Source organism: Strix uralensis, chromosome 12, assembly GCF_047716275.1.
Source record: "Strix uralensis isolate ZFMK-TIS-50842 chromosome 12, bStrUra1, whole genome shotgun sequence".
Classification (NCBI taxonomy): Eukaryota; Metazoa; Chordata; class Aves; order Strigiformes; family Strigidae; genus Strix; species Strix uralensis.
The window spans coordinates 22,462,250-22,476,484 of NC_133983.1; the positions used below are offsets into that span (position 1 = coordinate 22,462,250).

Genomic DNA, 14,235 nt, shown 5'->3' on the forward strand with positions numbered 1-14,235 from the left:
ATATGGCTGCAAGGCCAGAAACACATCCGGAGCCACCACTTGCCGCATCAGGGACCCTGCTCCATCCCCAGGTCACCCCATGCACCCCAAGATGGGGGACCCAGGCCAAGCACTCAACATCCCCCCACCCAGCAGCATCACATGCTGCCAGGACCTCATCTCCAGTCAGACCACTGCTGATTTGGGGCAAGGTGGTGGGACGCCAGGACCCATTCACCCCCTCCCCACCATGCAAGGACCACCATGGGGGTCAGGGCACCCCTCTGGGACCCCCACCCCTCCATTCCCCCCAGCACCGCACCCCAACTCAGACTCAGAGAAGAAGGAGACGAGGAGGGAGACCAGGGAAGGGGCTGCTCTCTCTCTTCATTGGGGGGGCCCCTCCCTGCACCCCCACGGTACAAAAGAGCCGGGACAAGGGGATGGATGGGGAAGAGTTAAACCCTCCTGAGGATGGGAGGAAAAGTGGAGGGCAAGCCTTCTCACCCGCCTGGGAGAGACAAAGCCTGATGCTAGAGCCAAGAGATGAAGGCGAGGATGCGATAAGAGGGGGAGCCGGGGTGTGTGCGCTGGAGCGAGGGAGAGGGGAGGAGGAGGAGGAGAGGTGGGTGATGACCAAAGTCATTGAACATTTTTTGGCACGCCTACCCCCGAGTATCCTGGCCGTTGGCCCAGCTCGGAGCTGAACTTAAACAAACTCCTGTTGCAGCCATCTGCTTGATTTTAAAATAAATCAAACAATCTGTTGAGCCGTGGGTGATCAAATTTCCATCTGTGCGGACGCCTGCTCGCCTCCTCGGAGCCTCCGCTTGCCTCTACCAGCCAAACACTCCTGGCAGCATGTGGCCTCCCTAATTCCTCCAGGAAAGGGAGAAACCGGACCTCCCCCCCGCACCCCGGCCCCCTCCCAGCCCTTCCCCACCACCCTCCTAACTCAAACCAAGTGCTATTTTTACAGCCGCCCACCAAACAGAGACATACACTGGGTTTAAATGGGAGGAAAACAGGGCTGGGGAGCGGGGGAGATCCCAAGAGGTCTCACGCTTCTCCATCACTGCCCATGCTGGGGGGGGATTCCACATCCCATCCCCATCCATCCCATGGGTCTGAGGGAATGAAAAGGAAAAGGGCAGCAGCTGCCGGCATCGGGACCCTGCCTGCCCTGGCGCTGGTCACCACAGCACAGAAGCCACGGACCAGCCAGAAATAGCAGCTGCAAAGCCAGGGCCGCACGGCTGTCCCCAGGACAGGGACATCAGACACACGTCACCTCCAGGTGCCCAACTCCCAGCCACCCTTCCCAGACCTTTTGCTTGCCTGCAAATCCACCCAAAAAAATCACCCTGTCCCGAGGGGTTCCCCCCTCTTCCAGCAGCAGGAAACACAAAGGGAGGCAGTGCATATTTAGGCACTGGCCCCAAGGTCCCCAAAGTGCCAAAAGAGGGGTGGCATCACCCTCTCCTGCTGTCCCTTTGGGTGCTGCAAGACCCTAGCTCGCCCTGGCTGTAACCCAGCCACCAGCTCAGCACGTGGGGCCCCACAAGGGACACAGCCCCCACGATATCCGTGGCCCCAAATGCCCTCTGAGCAGTCAGTCCTTTCTCCAAGTCGGGGTCAAACCACCGCTGGCATCACCCAGGCTTTGCCCTCCTTCCCCCGGAGCCCTTCCTTCCGCTCTGAGCCGAGGGCGCCGGGCAGGGAGCCAGTAAGGCCAGAAATAGGGCAGCAAGCTGGGGGGGGGGGGGGGCACAGAAACACAGCAAAGGGACAAAGAGACAAGCAAAGAGAGAGGAAAATGCTGTGCATGAAGGAGAAGGGGGTACGATAAAGGATGGAGCGGGGCTAGGGCTTGCTGGACCCCAGCAGCTTGGGTGCAGGAAGGTCAAATTGGTGAGAGCAAGGGTTGCCTGTGCACGGAGAGGGGAGGAAGGACATAAGACACATCAGGATTTACTCCTCCTCGAGGGCTGCAAATATCAGGGCAAGGGTCCCCATGGCATTGTGGAAGCAGCAGCGAGGAAGGGGAGGTGCCTGAGGTGCCCAGAACCCAAGGGCAGCGCTGCCAGGAGCCTGAGCCAGCAGCAGGGCTGCAGAAGAAACCTCACCCGTGTGGGATGTTGCCAAGCCAAGAGCCGTCCTGGCCAGCCTGGGGCTGGGCTCGCCAAGCCACTCGCTGCTGGAAATATCAGGGAGCCACGGTGGGGGGAGCAGGGTGGCCCCCACCCTGTCGCAGCCCTCCCTGCTTCCCAGTGGAAGCTCTTGGGAGGGAGCCACGGGTTGTACAATCCCAACTAGGGGCTCTGGGGTGCAGGATCAGGGCTGAGAGCACAAGGGCTGAGAGGGGGGGCTCAGCAAGGGAAAAAGCGGCTGGAATAAATAACGCAGGGGCTTGTGTGACTCCAGTGCATCCCCCCCGCCACCAGCCGCCCACCCAGGGGACAGCTCCGCAGGAAAACCTGCTCCCGGGGGAGTCCGTGTCCCCAGCCTGCTGCTCGGGGGGTGGTTGAGTCAGGGGGTCCCCCAAAAGCCAGCCCTGCTTTTCAACAGCTGCATGGAGTAAAATCCAGGCAGAGCCCCGACAGGATACTCGGCAGGGAGCAGGTTACGCGGCACAAGCAATGGAGGGAAAGGGGGAGGGAAAAAAAAAAAAGAAAAAACAACCACCAAACCCCTTTTTGGAAGAGGAAAGGACTGACAGGACCTGGCCGAGAAGCAGGAGAAAGCCCAGATTTCCCAGTTACTGTGCAGATGTTCTGGCCTGAAAACAGAAGACGGCAGGAGCGAATTCATCTCCCCCTCCAGAGACGCCGCAGCCAGGGCATCTGGACTCTGTCTGCAGGCAGGAGAGGCGGCTTCCCCCCGGCTCCCCGCGGAACCCTCCGCACCAGGACAGCCGGGGCACACCGAGCTCCCCCGGGGTGCCCACCCGCACCCCAGAGCCGGGGCGGCAGCGGCAGCCGGGGCCCTGTCCCCGCGCTGGGTTGACCTTGGCACAGTTACCTCCCGGGAAAACTGAAGGGCCTTGTCTTCACCGTGTTTTCACTTCAGGATAACTCATGCTGCCTGCTCCGAGGAGCCAGGGGGGGAGAGATGGAGAGAAGAAAATGCAGCTGTTTTAGCAGTGAAGACAAGGAGGGAGGGTGGGAGACATACATATATATATTTTTTTATTCCTGGCCAGGGTAATAACTGAAATCACTAGCACTTGATCATCACTCGATGAAAAGCTTCGCAGCCGACTGAAGTCAGCCCGCTTCCAGAAACATGCTGCAAGCAGATGGGAGGTGATGGTGGCAATTTGCTGCTCGCCCCACACCCCGCACACGGCCCCCGAGACGCCTTGTGCAGCTGTCTGTCTGTCTGTCCCTCCGTCCGTCCTTCCCTCCCTGGGTCTGTCTGCCCCACCGCGGCTGCAAACCACCGAGCGAGAGGCTGACGCCTTGGCTGTCACCAGAACGTTCCCAGCTCCAAGGTCCCTGCCAGCGACCACAGCGTCCTCGTGGCCGGTTCCTTGGGGACCAAAGTGGCTGCTGGTGGCCCCCTGGAGCCACCCGCTGACGTGCACCCCCATTCCAAGGGGGCAAAGCCAGGGGGGATAACCAAAACCATTTTGGAGGGTCAATGGGGGAAACCCATCCTGCACAGTGCTGCGGTGGAGCCCGGGCTGTGCCATGGGGTGCAGTGGGTCCCACAGGGACAGGCACCCAGCCCCAGCTGGGGCTCGAAGGGGCAAGATGCCCCCACAATGGAAGTCCCCAGCCCCAAAGGCAGCAGGTTCCGGGGACACAGCGGGTGCCACCATGCCAGGACGCAGCCTCGAGGGGTGTTACAGAGGGACAGGCAGCCCTGGGAACAGCCTGGGCTGGGTGCTAAGCGGGGCTCAGCATCCTCCCTGGCTGGAAACCACCACCACACTCCTGCCCTCCAGCCACAGCAGGCAGCTGCCCATCCCTGTGGCACAGAGGGGACACTGGCTGCAGGGTCACCACCCTCCTCTCTCCCCTAATGACCTTCCCTTGCGTCCCAGCTGGGTCTCAGCCTTGTTTTAGAGCTAAACTAGAAGCCAAAAATTCACCGGGAGGAGCTGGGAGAGCACATGGGGTACAAACCGGTCCGTAAGAGCCCTCCTGTCCCCTCCACATCCCTCATGGGGATGCTGGGACCCTCCCCACACACCCCCACTCAAAGCCAGCCCCAAGACTCAGCACCCCACCGCTCACCCCATGGCCACAGCAGCTTGGGGGTCTCCCCTGGTACCAGGGTGGGCGACACCATGGCCGGCCCTGCCGGAAGCCAGCAGGAAGAAGCGGCACCAGGCCAGACAGCGATTTCCTGAGTTTGTGTGCAAGGGTTTGAATAACCCCTGGCAAATCCTTCGGCGGGTCCCTGCCGCAACTGAGAATTGCCCATCCAGCACCGGTGCCTGTCTACAGGCACCGAACCATGGCATCTCGGCAGTTCTCCGGCTGGAAGGAGATTCTACACCTGCAGCACGACACCCCCGGCCCCGTTTGGCATGTGCTGCCGGTGCGCAATGCCAGGCAGCCTGGGGCAGCCGCGGTGCTCACCCTGCACCGGCACGGGTCGCGGCACGCTCGGCACAGGCACCTCGCCGCGGGCCGGCAGGTTGGAGAAGGAAAGCCAGGGCAGCTGCTGCTCCAAGCACGCCAGCTCCATGGGTAAACAGATGACTTCAGACTCCCAAGAGCTAGTAAAGCCCGGCAGCGCTTGCACTAATGTGGAAAGGGGGAGGAAAAATAAGGAAAATAAAGAGGGAGAAGTGGCCTCATCTTCATGCCAGGATGCAAAGTGCACCCAGGTAATGTCCTTCTCCTCCCAGCCCAGCCAAAACCCTCCCAGAGCCGTCCCCTTCCTCCCCGCTCTGCTACTGAAGATCCAGGAGGGGAAAAAGTCACAGCAAGGCCAGGCCAGCTGGAGGAGGCTGTTTATCCAGCCACACTGCAGCAAGGCTCGCGTGTGCCGGGGTGGCTGGGGAGCGGGAAGAGGCCGGCAGAGCTGCCAGCACTGCGCTGGAGCAGCTGCTCACCCAGCAGCGGGAGCAAACCCTGACCTGCCCGCGGCAGCCCGGGCTGGCACCGGCCTCCGGCATCCTCTCCGCAACACAGGGAGGGGAGCCGGGCTCCGATGGCCGGGAGCGACGCTTTTTTGCAAACTGGTGCAAGTAAGGAGCAGGACTGCATCCCCAAAAAACGCGCTGGCACCTGCCGATGCACCGCGCTGGCTCTGCAAGCAGCCAAGGCACGCTTGAGGCACCGCTGCTGCCCGCCTTGGCGGCGGGGGGACCCGGAGCTGTCAGAGCCCTGGGCCGGGGCCCGGGAGGATCACGCCGCTGGAAGGTCTCCCGCCACCAGCTGCTCACGGCGGAGGAAAGCCCGGCACGGCTGGGAGCCTGCCACCGCCGGCTGAGCTCTGGTGGCTCCTCTCAAGCTCCCACCCTGCTCCACACATGCCAGGATGCTCCTGCCCCACTACCCTCCTGGATTTGCCCTTTTAAGGTCCCCCCCAAGCTTGGCAATTCCCCCACAACACACTCTAGGGACATTTCTGTGCCATCCCTTCAAGCCCAGGATGCCAGCATGTGGCACAGGCCTTTTGCTGAAGGAAGGGCAACATCTGGCCAGATGCTGCCCAACAGCACAGGACCAGCGGGAGCTGTTTGGCCAAGAGCCCTTCCTGGGGAGCCAGGGAGCACCCTGCTCTGAGCAGCACATGCCAAAGGTGCTGGCAGGGAGCAAACAGACCCCCCAGCCCCCTAAAATCCAGCAGAGGAACAGATTCAGGGTGCAGTGGGCACCCTGTGCAGCCAACGAGGTGCAAACAGGCTCCTGGAAAAGTAGCTGTGCCCAGGAGGTCCCCAAAACCTACTCGGGAGATGGAGATATCTCCTTAGCCCCAGCTCAGCCCCCAAGGACGATGGCAGTGGGGGTGCTGGCACAGGACCTAGCTGGCATGTTGGGGGGCATAGGACGGTGAAAAGCCAGCTCCTGCAAAACCAGACACCCATGCTGCTACTGCAGGGAGGTTCCTGCACGCTGGGAAGCAGCTGAAGAGCATTCCAGGCTGCCCTCTGCAACCGTGCTTCCCGCACGGCCAAGAAAGGCCAAGTATCTGGACAAAACATCTGTCTGTCTGCAACAGCCAGGGCCGTCTGTCCGTCCCTCTACCCCATCTCCCGACTTGGCCGCGGCTTCACGCCAAGTGCAGACAGAGATGCTGCTGCAAGATGCTCCAGCGGTTGCCAAAGTGTTTGCACTGCAGGGGACCAGCACGGAGCCAGTCCCTCTGCCCGGGGTGGGGCTGAAGGGGATATTTCAGGGGGTGCAGGCAGGGTTTCCTGGGCAGCATGCATTTCAGGGCAGCGTTTTTGGCAGGTGCCTGCGAGAAGAGAGGCAGCGCTCGAGCTGCCAGTCCTCCTCTGCTGCTTTTGGGAAAGGGATAGAGAAGGCAAGGGGCAGCGGGGTGGGGGGAGTAAAAAATAAATATATAGCAGCCAGCTGGTGAGCTGTGGAGTCAGCACAAGGTCTGGAGGACACAGCGGCTGGCAGCGGCGCGGAAGCCCTGGTATTTTGGACAGCTGGTACAGCAAGGTCAGCCTGGCCAAAGCAAAAGGCCCCTTTGCTGTGTCGTCCCAACCCGCCCCGTCCCCCCCCCCAGCCATGGCTGAAGGACACACACCCCCAGGCAGAGACCCCAGGGGACGAGCCATCAGTCTGTGGGGTGACCCTGAAACCACCTAAGCGACAGGTGAGGATGAGGAGGGATGAAGGGACAAAGGGGTGCAGGTTTCCAGCCTGGCTGGGTACATACCAAACCCGCCCTGACCTCATCGGCAGGAAAAAGCAAGCGGCACATTTTCCTCGTGTTGTTTCTTTGTTTGCCATCTGGGAACACGATCCCACAGGAGGCTGTGCCCCGAGACATGAAGTCATATCATGATTATATTGCCACCTCCGTGCTGGGATTGAGATCTCACCCGAAAATGCCAGACCCGGTCGGTGTTAGCCGCAGCAAGCGCTGCGGAGGAAGCTGCTTTGCTGAAAGGCAACGTGAGCCTCGCTAAAAACATCTTTACATAGACATATGCTGCAAACAAAACAGGTTTATCCCAATAAAGTTGGCTTAAAATACCTTGGCCTGATTTTGCTCTGTCTCCACTAGAATTAGTGATGGCAAAAACTGGCACAAGCACAGATACAACCACCGAAGCCAACCGGAGCTAGAAGCCAAAAAATTGAGATGAGTGAGACCAGCTCTGCTCCTCCCTTGCATTTCAGGGTCGAGCAGAAGCCCAATGCAGCCCCTGCCACCCCTCTGGAGCCCACACATGAAGCCTGGGCTGGGGATGCACAGAGGAGCCATCAGCTTGGCAGTGAAAGCGCAACCACCCAAAACACTGCCAGTTACCAGAAGGTCTTTGGTTTGCTTCAAAATTAATAAAAGATGCAGACAAGCCAGAGGTCCTGCCTGACTGGCCACAACCTGGGACCCTTCCTGCACAGGTTTTTTATTTCTTGTGCTGCGATACACCCGAATATCCATACCCTCCCCAGGAATTTGGCCCGATGCAATACAGAAGGAAGGTCAGATGTCACCCTTCACCTCCCGGGTTTGCTTTCACGGCATCCAGGAGTCTCAGCTGCTGCTCAGCATCAGCAGGACACGGTTTAGTTGAGAACACAAGAACTCTTTGATGTTTCCCCAAAACCTTTTTCAACAGCCAGAAAGAAAATACCCACCAACAGCTGTAAGCTCAAGGTAGCGTTTTGGAAATGCAGTATGACCTTTGGAGCTCGTAACCTGAAAATAAAGGGCCAAATCCCCAGCTGAGCTAACAACACCGCTGCCGAGCAATAAATGTAGTAAACTCAGTCCCAGAAGTCTGACTGGGCCCTGTCAGACACAGCCCCACGCAACAAAGACCCAGGTGTCCCCTGCAAAGCAGGAGTGGGACATGGAAAACACCAGCGATGCTCAGGAACTGGCCTGAGGAACAGGGCTGGAGGGATGGCAGCGAGCTTTGGGTGCTCGCAAGGAGCAGGACAGCGCCAGCTGCAAATCTTGCACGGTGCCACGCAGCACCCAAAGCAAATCTGGAAAGCTTTGCTTGAGTTACCTGGGTGGGATCTGAGAGCTTTCCAGAAAACTGAATTCAGGGGGAAAGAAAAAGAATAAAAAACCAACAACAAACCAGCAGAGTTCACTTCTACAGGTACGTAACTGCACCGAGAGCGGTGGCAGGCGAAGAGGGGAAGAGTCGGAAAGGCACAGGAAGATTTTCCCAGTGCTGGCAGAGAGAAAGGATCGGAGCAAGCACAGAAAATGTCAGCCAGGTCGAGCACAAGCAGCCCTTGACCTGGGAGCACCAGCAAGGCAGCACTTCACCCCTCCAGAGAGGGCAGGAGGGCTCGAGGGGCGGCTTCAGCAGGCACAGGGACACAGGTCAGCATCGCCAGGCCAGGCCTGGGCATTTTAGGGTTTATTCAAAGCAATCGGCCTCAACGGCTGCTCCGCTCGCAGCAGCTGCCCATCCCACAGCATGCCCAGAGCCAGTTGCTTCCAGCCAGCAGCAGGGGCTCAGCATGGGATGCACAGGGGGTTTCTCTGGATCAGGAGGACAAAACATTATACCTGGTGGCCACAGCCACCCTGAACTCAGGAGCCCTGCACTGACAGGTGCATAAATCCATACAGGTCCCCCTCACGAGGACAGCTGGAAAGAAGATGTGTTCTCCTAGGGTACATCTGCACACCTCAGAGGGGACCCTGCTAGAGTACCCTTACCAAAGCTCAGCATCACCATTTTTGCTTGGTGGGAGAACAAAACCCCACCCCACACAAGCCAACAGCAGCGGCGTTTCTGCAGCAGCCCCTCTGCCAGGCAGAGCTTACCTCCAGGAGACCCTCCTGCAGCAGGTAGACTCCCAGGCCCCTCCAGAGAACATCACCTGCCCCACTACTCCCCAACATCAAACCAGCAGCAGAAGCACCACCCCACCTAAAATACCAGAGACTCCACCCTCCTAACGAGCCTCAGATGTGGGGTCCCCTCGTTAGCACCTCCAAGCTGTTACAGAGAGGACCTGAGCCCCATCCTGCTCTTGCTGCCCTGCTAAGAGAGGGGGATGTGGGGATGTCTGGTGGCATTTGGTGCATCTACCCGGTGCCTCAAGGTTTGAGCCATCTGGGTCAACCACCAGCTCGACATGCAGGGGGATGTCAATCCTGAGTGGGCCAAAAAGGCACATGTATTCAAAAAATGAAGTTGCAGAGCTGCAAGAAGCAATAGGGAGATGGTTTTAACTTCTTGGGTTCATTCCCTCCTGCCTGGTTCCACCTGAACAGGGACCTGGGTGTCACACAAGAGTGAAAGGCTTGTCCGGGGTGACTTTCAGCAGCAAGTGTGGCTGAACAAGGGTACAGTTAAATTAGCCAAGCACCCTACCCAAGCATTAAGCCATGTTTTAAATAACCTTGACATCTGTGAGGTCTCAGCCTGATGGGAAGCATGTGGAGTTGGGGAGGGAAAAGGAGAGAGGATCTTCTGGGCACAGCCCGAGAGTCACCACCAGGACAGGGCATGGCCTGGCAAAGCAAAATGGTCCCTGGACCGGCCATGCCCTCCCCAGGCAGCTCTGCCTTGCCTCCTGCCACCCTGACCGTTAGAGCAGCCCCTTGATTTGCTCATTAGCAAACCCGGGAACAAGAGGGAGGAACTGAATAGCATCCCTTCCCCAGGACACCCTCTGCGTCCTCCTCCTCCCCCTCCACCTTTCATAGCCCCACACAAAAGCTTTTCAGAGTCGCTCGGGTCGGAGACGGGGCTGCAGGCAGGAGCCCAAGTGGGAGTCTGGGGCCGGTGCCAGCGTGGACGAGGACTGGTGTGCCTGAGAAATGCTGGGTCCTGGCGGGGGGGTCACTAAGGAACCCTGCAGGAAGCACCCCCGAGCACCCAATGCTGGCAGCTGAGCTGGGACAGATTTGCTGTCCGTAATTCCCCATGACGTGGCCTGGGGACACTAACAGGGCAGAGGAATGAAACACCAGCTGGGGACATGCGTATGCCCCCCCCCCTCACCATCTGCACCCACCCGGGCTCTGCTGAAGCATCACACTAGCATCACCCCTGCCAGGTTAACACAGCGGGATGCTCGCCTGACTCTGAGCCCTCCACGGCCACCAGCCTGCAAGGCCACCTTGCAAATACCACCAGACCAGGGGACAGACAGACAGACAGTGCAGCCTTGACCACGTGGGCATCGCAACCCAGGCGGCCACGCACCAGCTCCAACATCCAGCAAGTCTCCACCATCTCAGACCCCTCGGCACAGAGCGAGTCACGGTGGCTGGAAGCAGAATTCCGAAGCCTGAAAATAAATCATCTGCATCCACAAAATGACCTGCAATGATGTCAGGGCCTGGGGGAAACCACCTGAAAGCAACGGTTTCCGGAGGATTCCCATCGCCGGTGCCAACCCAACCTCCCGTGCCATCTCTCCGCACCGGCACCGCGCACCGACCCTCCGGCGCGTGCGGCTCCTGCCCGGTGGTTTTCCAAGCAGCGTCCCCCCAGCTTGGGAGCCGGCACGGCTGAAGGGAAAATTATATTTGTAACCAGCCAAGGGAGAGCGCGGACCGGAGAGAAAAGGAGCGCTGTCTTGGAAGGGCTGGTTTACATTTCTAAAGAAAATGCCAGTGCTTCGGAGAGCCGCAGGGTTCTGGCTACGAACGGAGTCGAAAGGCTTTGAAAACGAACTCGGGGATTTAGGATGCTGGCATTTTACAGAGCCTGGCCTGGGGCCTGGTTTGCAGATACAGAGCAGAGGCTCTCCAGCACACTTCTCCAAGCTGGAAATTTGGGGGTAAAAGCAGTTATTTCCCCATCCCACGAGAAAGGCAAGCTTGCAAGTGGTAACCTTTGCTCTGCCATGCTGCTTTCTAGGTGATGCCCCCAAAGCCCCCTGCGTAACCCCGGCAGGAGGTGCAGAAAAGAGCAACCCGGGAAGCCAGCAGCAGCCAGGCGATGACACCCCATGACACCCCTCAGGGCTGCAGGGCTCCATCGCGGCGGTTTGGGGGGTGCAGGGAGCTGGAGGTACGGGGGGATGCTGCAGGGGGGGTCCCTCACTGCAGGATAATCAAAGCAGCACAGGTAGGGGGCACCGAGCCTGCACATCACACCCCCCCCCGACCTGTGGGAAGGGCTGGGGTTTCTCCAAGGGGGAAACCATTTGATGAAGGCGCCTTATAAAACTGGAGATAACTTGGGAAGTTTCCTACGACGGCGGAGGCCGCGCGCTCCTTGGAGCTTCCCGAGGATGCTGCCATGGAGGGCAGGCTGGCCAGCCCTCCCTCCCCTCCCATCACCCGATGGCGAGCGGCAGGGGATGAGGATTTCGTCCGTGCTGGCCCCCACCTCCCCCGCGCAGGGCTGCGAGCAAGCAGGCGCCAATAACACAGATCCACGCTTCTGCAACAGGACAGGTCTTGGCTCTCCCCACCTCTTGGAAGGATTTTTATCTGTTCCTTCGCAGCTTGACAGCTCCAAAAGTTCATTGCTAAAGGCACCCCATCCATTAGCGTTTGCCCCCAGGGACCAGACCCGAAAGGAGAGCATCCATCTATGTCACCGCTCCACCTCCAACTCGTGCCAGACCTCGGAAACGCCGGGAGGGGAGGGATGGGGTCCGGGCCAACAGCCTTACCTTGGGGAGGAGAGCCGAGGGTGCCGCCGCCAGCAGCTCCGGCGGGGTCATGCTCTTGCCGGCCAGGACCACGGCACCGCACTCGGCACAAGCACCGATGGTCAGCTGCTTCCCATCATCCACCAGCAAGCTGTTGGCCACGCGGAGGGTGTAGAGGAAGACGGGGAGCCTGGCCACTTGAACCGCTTTTAATCCAAGGCATCGCTTCTTCTCCTGCCGGCAGAAGAAGCAGACGAAGGTCTCCACTTTGTATTGCCGGGACCAAGCACTGCTGGGGTGGTGGGAGTTCCTGCCCTCGTGCTGCAGCCACTGTCCCAGCAAGTCATGGTAGCAAAGGACGCAGGTGGCCACCAGCCCAGTCGAGTCGGCCGGTCTGGCCCGTGGAGCGGGCGGGTAGACCGTCAGGAAGGGGAAAAAGGGCTCCTTCTCCCCAAATCGCCCCGGAGGGTTGACGTTGAGCTGGAACTCTTTGCCAGCTCCCAGCTCGGCCCCGCAGATGTAGCAGACGGAGGTGGGCCCGGGCTTGACGGCGGGGTGGCCGGCCAGGCCACCGGGGTCACCGGCTGAGAAGACTTGGTGGTACCTCCCCAGGAAGCTCTGCACCGAGGTGATGAGCTCCTCGTTGTGGCAGGCCCTGTACATGGCCCACAGGTCCTGCAAAACCCCGAAGCACTTGCGGCAGCTGCTGACCTCCCAGTGCTTGTTCAGCCCCTTGGCACCGGGCGGGCAAGGCAGGAGGCTGAGGAAGGGGAAATGCATCGTGCTCTTGGCGTTGCCGTTGGTGATTTTGGCCGCCACCGGCCTCGCCTCCTTGCCGCACTCCTCCCCGCAGAGGTAGCAAGCCTCGGGCACCAGCGGGGCGCCCGCCCCGTCCTCCTTGTAGCCTCGCCGGCCCTTGGCGGGCATGGCACCGGCGTTGAGGGGCACCACGTAGAGCCGCTGCAGCACGGGCACGTTGGCCAGCTCGAAGCTTTGCCACTGTTGCATGAGGGAGGCGAAGCAGCAGGGACACACCAGGGTGCTGCCGGCGGGCGAGAGGGGCTGGGCGCCCGGCGGGGGGGTGTGAAGCCAGAGGAAGGGGAAGAAAGGTGCCGTCGAGGTCTTCTCCTGCTTCTGCACGTGGACGCGGTGCTGGGCGGTGGGTGACAAGGGGGTGCCGCAGACGTAGCAGGCGGTGCCCGATGCCCAAGCGGGCCGCCCGCCGCCGCCTTCCTCCTCGTCCTCCTCCTCCTCCTCGCTGGTGATGTTGATCTCGCTGTCCTCCGAGGAGCAGCAGGGTGGCCCCCGCTTACCCGCCGCCGCCGCCGGGGGGGGCCGCGCCGCGCCGCCCGCCCCCTCGGCCTCCGAGAGGGGCTCGGCGTCGGAGAGCTCGGAGAGGTCGGAGCCGGCTGCCGGCTCCTCTTCCTCCTCCTCTTCCTCCTCCTCCTCCTCCTCCTCCTCCTCCTGGCCGGCGGGGCGGCGCGGCGGCGCGGCGGGGTCCCAGCCGGTGGCCCCCCGCCGCAGCCCGGTCCCCCCCCCGCCTCCCGCCGCCGCCGCCTCGCACTGATGGGGCCGTTTGAGCCAGTACATGCGCTTCTCCACCGGCGTGCGGCTGCGCTCGAAGGAGTCCCACTGCTCGCCCAGGAAACACCGGCAAACGGCGCAGACCAAGGCGCAACCCTCCGCCGAGACGGCGCGGGCACCGGGCGCCGGTTCCTGGTGCTGCAGGAAAGGGAAGAAGGGTCGGTGGTCGCGGGGGGGTCGAACTTGAAGCTTTAGCTCTTTGCCTCGGCTGATGCCGCCGCCGCAGATGAAGCAGCAAAGCGGAGGTGCCGGCGCTGGAGGAGCCCCGGGGCCGCCCGCCGTCACCGTCGTGTCGCCGGTTGCCAGCGCGGCCATCAGCCGCTGCTTGCGGGAGAGCGGCCCCGCCGCCGCCGCCGCCCCCGGCCCCGCCGCGCTCATCGCCGCCCCCGGCTCATCCCGCGGCTCCGCCGGACACGCAGGCTCGGGGGGCGGGTTTGCAGAGCGCTCCCCCCCCAACCCCCCCCCCCCCCCCTTCCCGCCGCCCGCCTCCTCCCGCCGCGGAGAAGGCAACCAGAAAGAAAGAAGAAAAAAAAAAAAAAAAAAAAAGCCACCAAAAAATAGCCCCAAACAACAAACAAACAACCAAAAAAACCCAACAAAAACAACAAAACGGAATAAAAGTTCGGTGCGAAAGTTTGGGTCCCGCTGGCGGCGCGGAGGAAGGGCGGCTGCCCGCCGCCTCCCGGCCCCGGCGCCCCCGGCCCGGCTCCTCCCCGGCCCCCCCCCCGCCGCGACCTGCCCGCGAGGGGGGAGCCGGGGGGAGGACCGAGCCGCTCCCCCCCCCCCGGCTGGGAGCTGCGGGGGGTGCTAAAGGGACCCCCACGGAGTGTGTGTGTGGGGGGGTGTATTTACAAACCCACCCCACCCAGCGGGTTTAGAACCGGCCCCACGCGGGGCGGCCCGCACGCGTTGTTCCCTCCCCCTCCATCACGGGCTCACCCGCGGCCCC

At 61.2% G+C, this 14,235-nt stretch overlaps 1 protein-coding gene across 2 annotated transcripts in view; it reads right to left on the reverse strand.

The window, feature by feature from the left end:
• GSE1 (Gse1 coiled-coil protein) overlaps positions 1-14,033 on the reverse strand; it is a 102,838-nt gene extending 88,805 nt beyond the window's left edge. Inside the window, exon 1 of one of the 2 annotated variants that reach the window (XM_074881354.1) lies at positions 11,724-14,033. In XM_074881354.1, coding sequence (XP_074737455.1) covers positions 11,724-13,664 — 1,941 coding nt within the window. In that variant the 5' untranslated portion in view covers positions 13,665-14,033. The remainder of the gene's footprint in view (positions 1-11,723) is intronic. The other variant, XM_074881355.1, reaches the window with a different exon arrangement.
• Between the last annotated feature and the right edge of the window lie 202 nt (positions 14,034-14,235).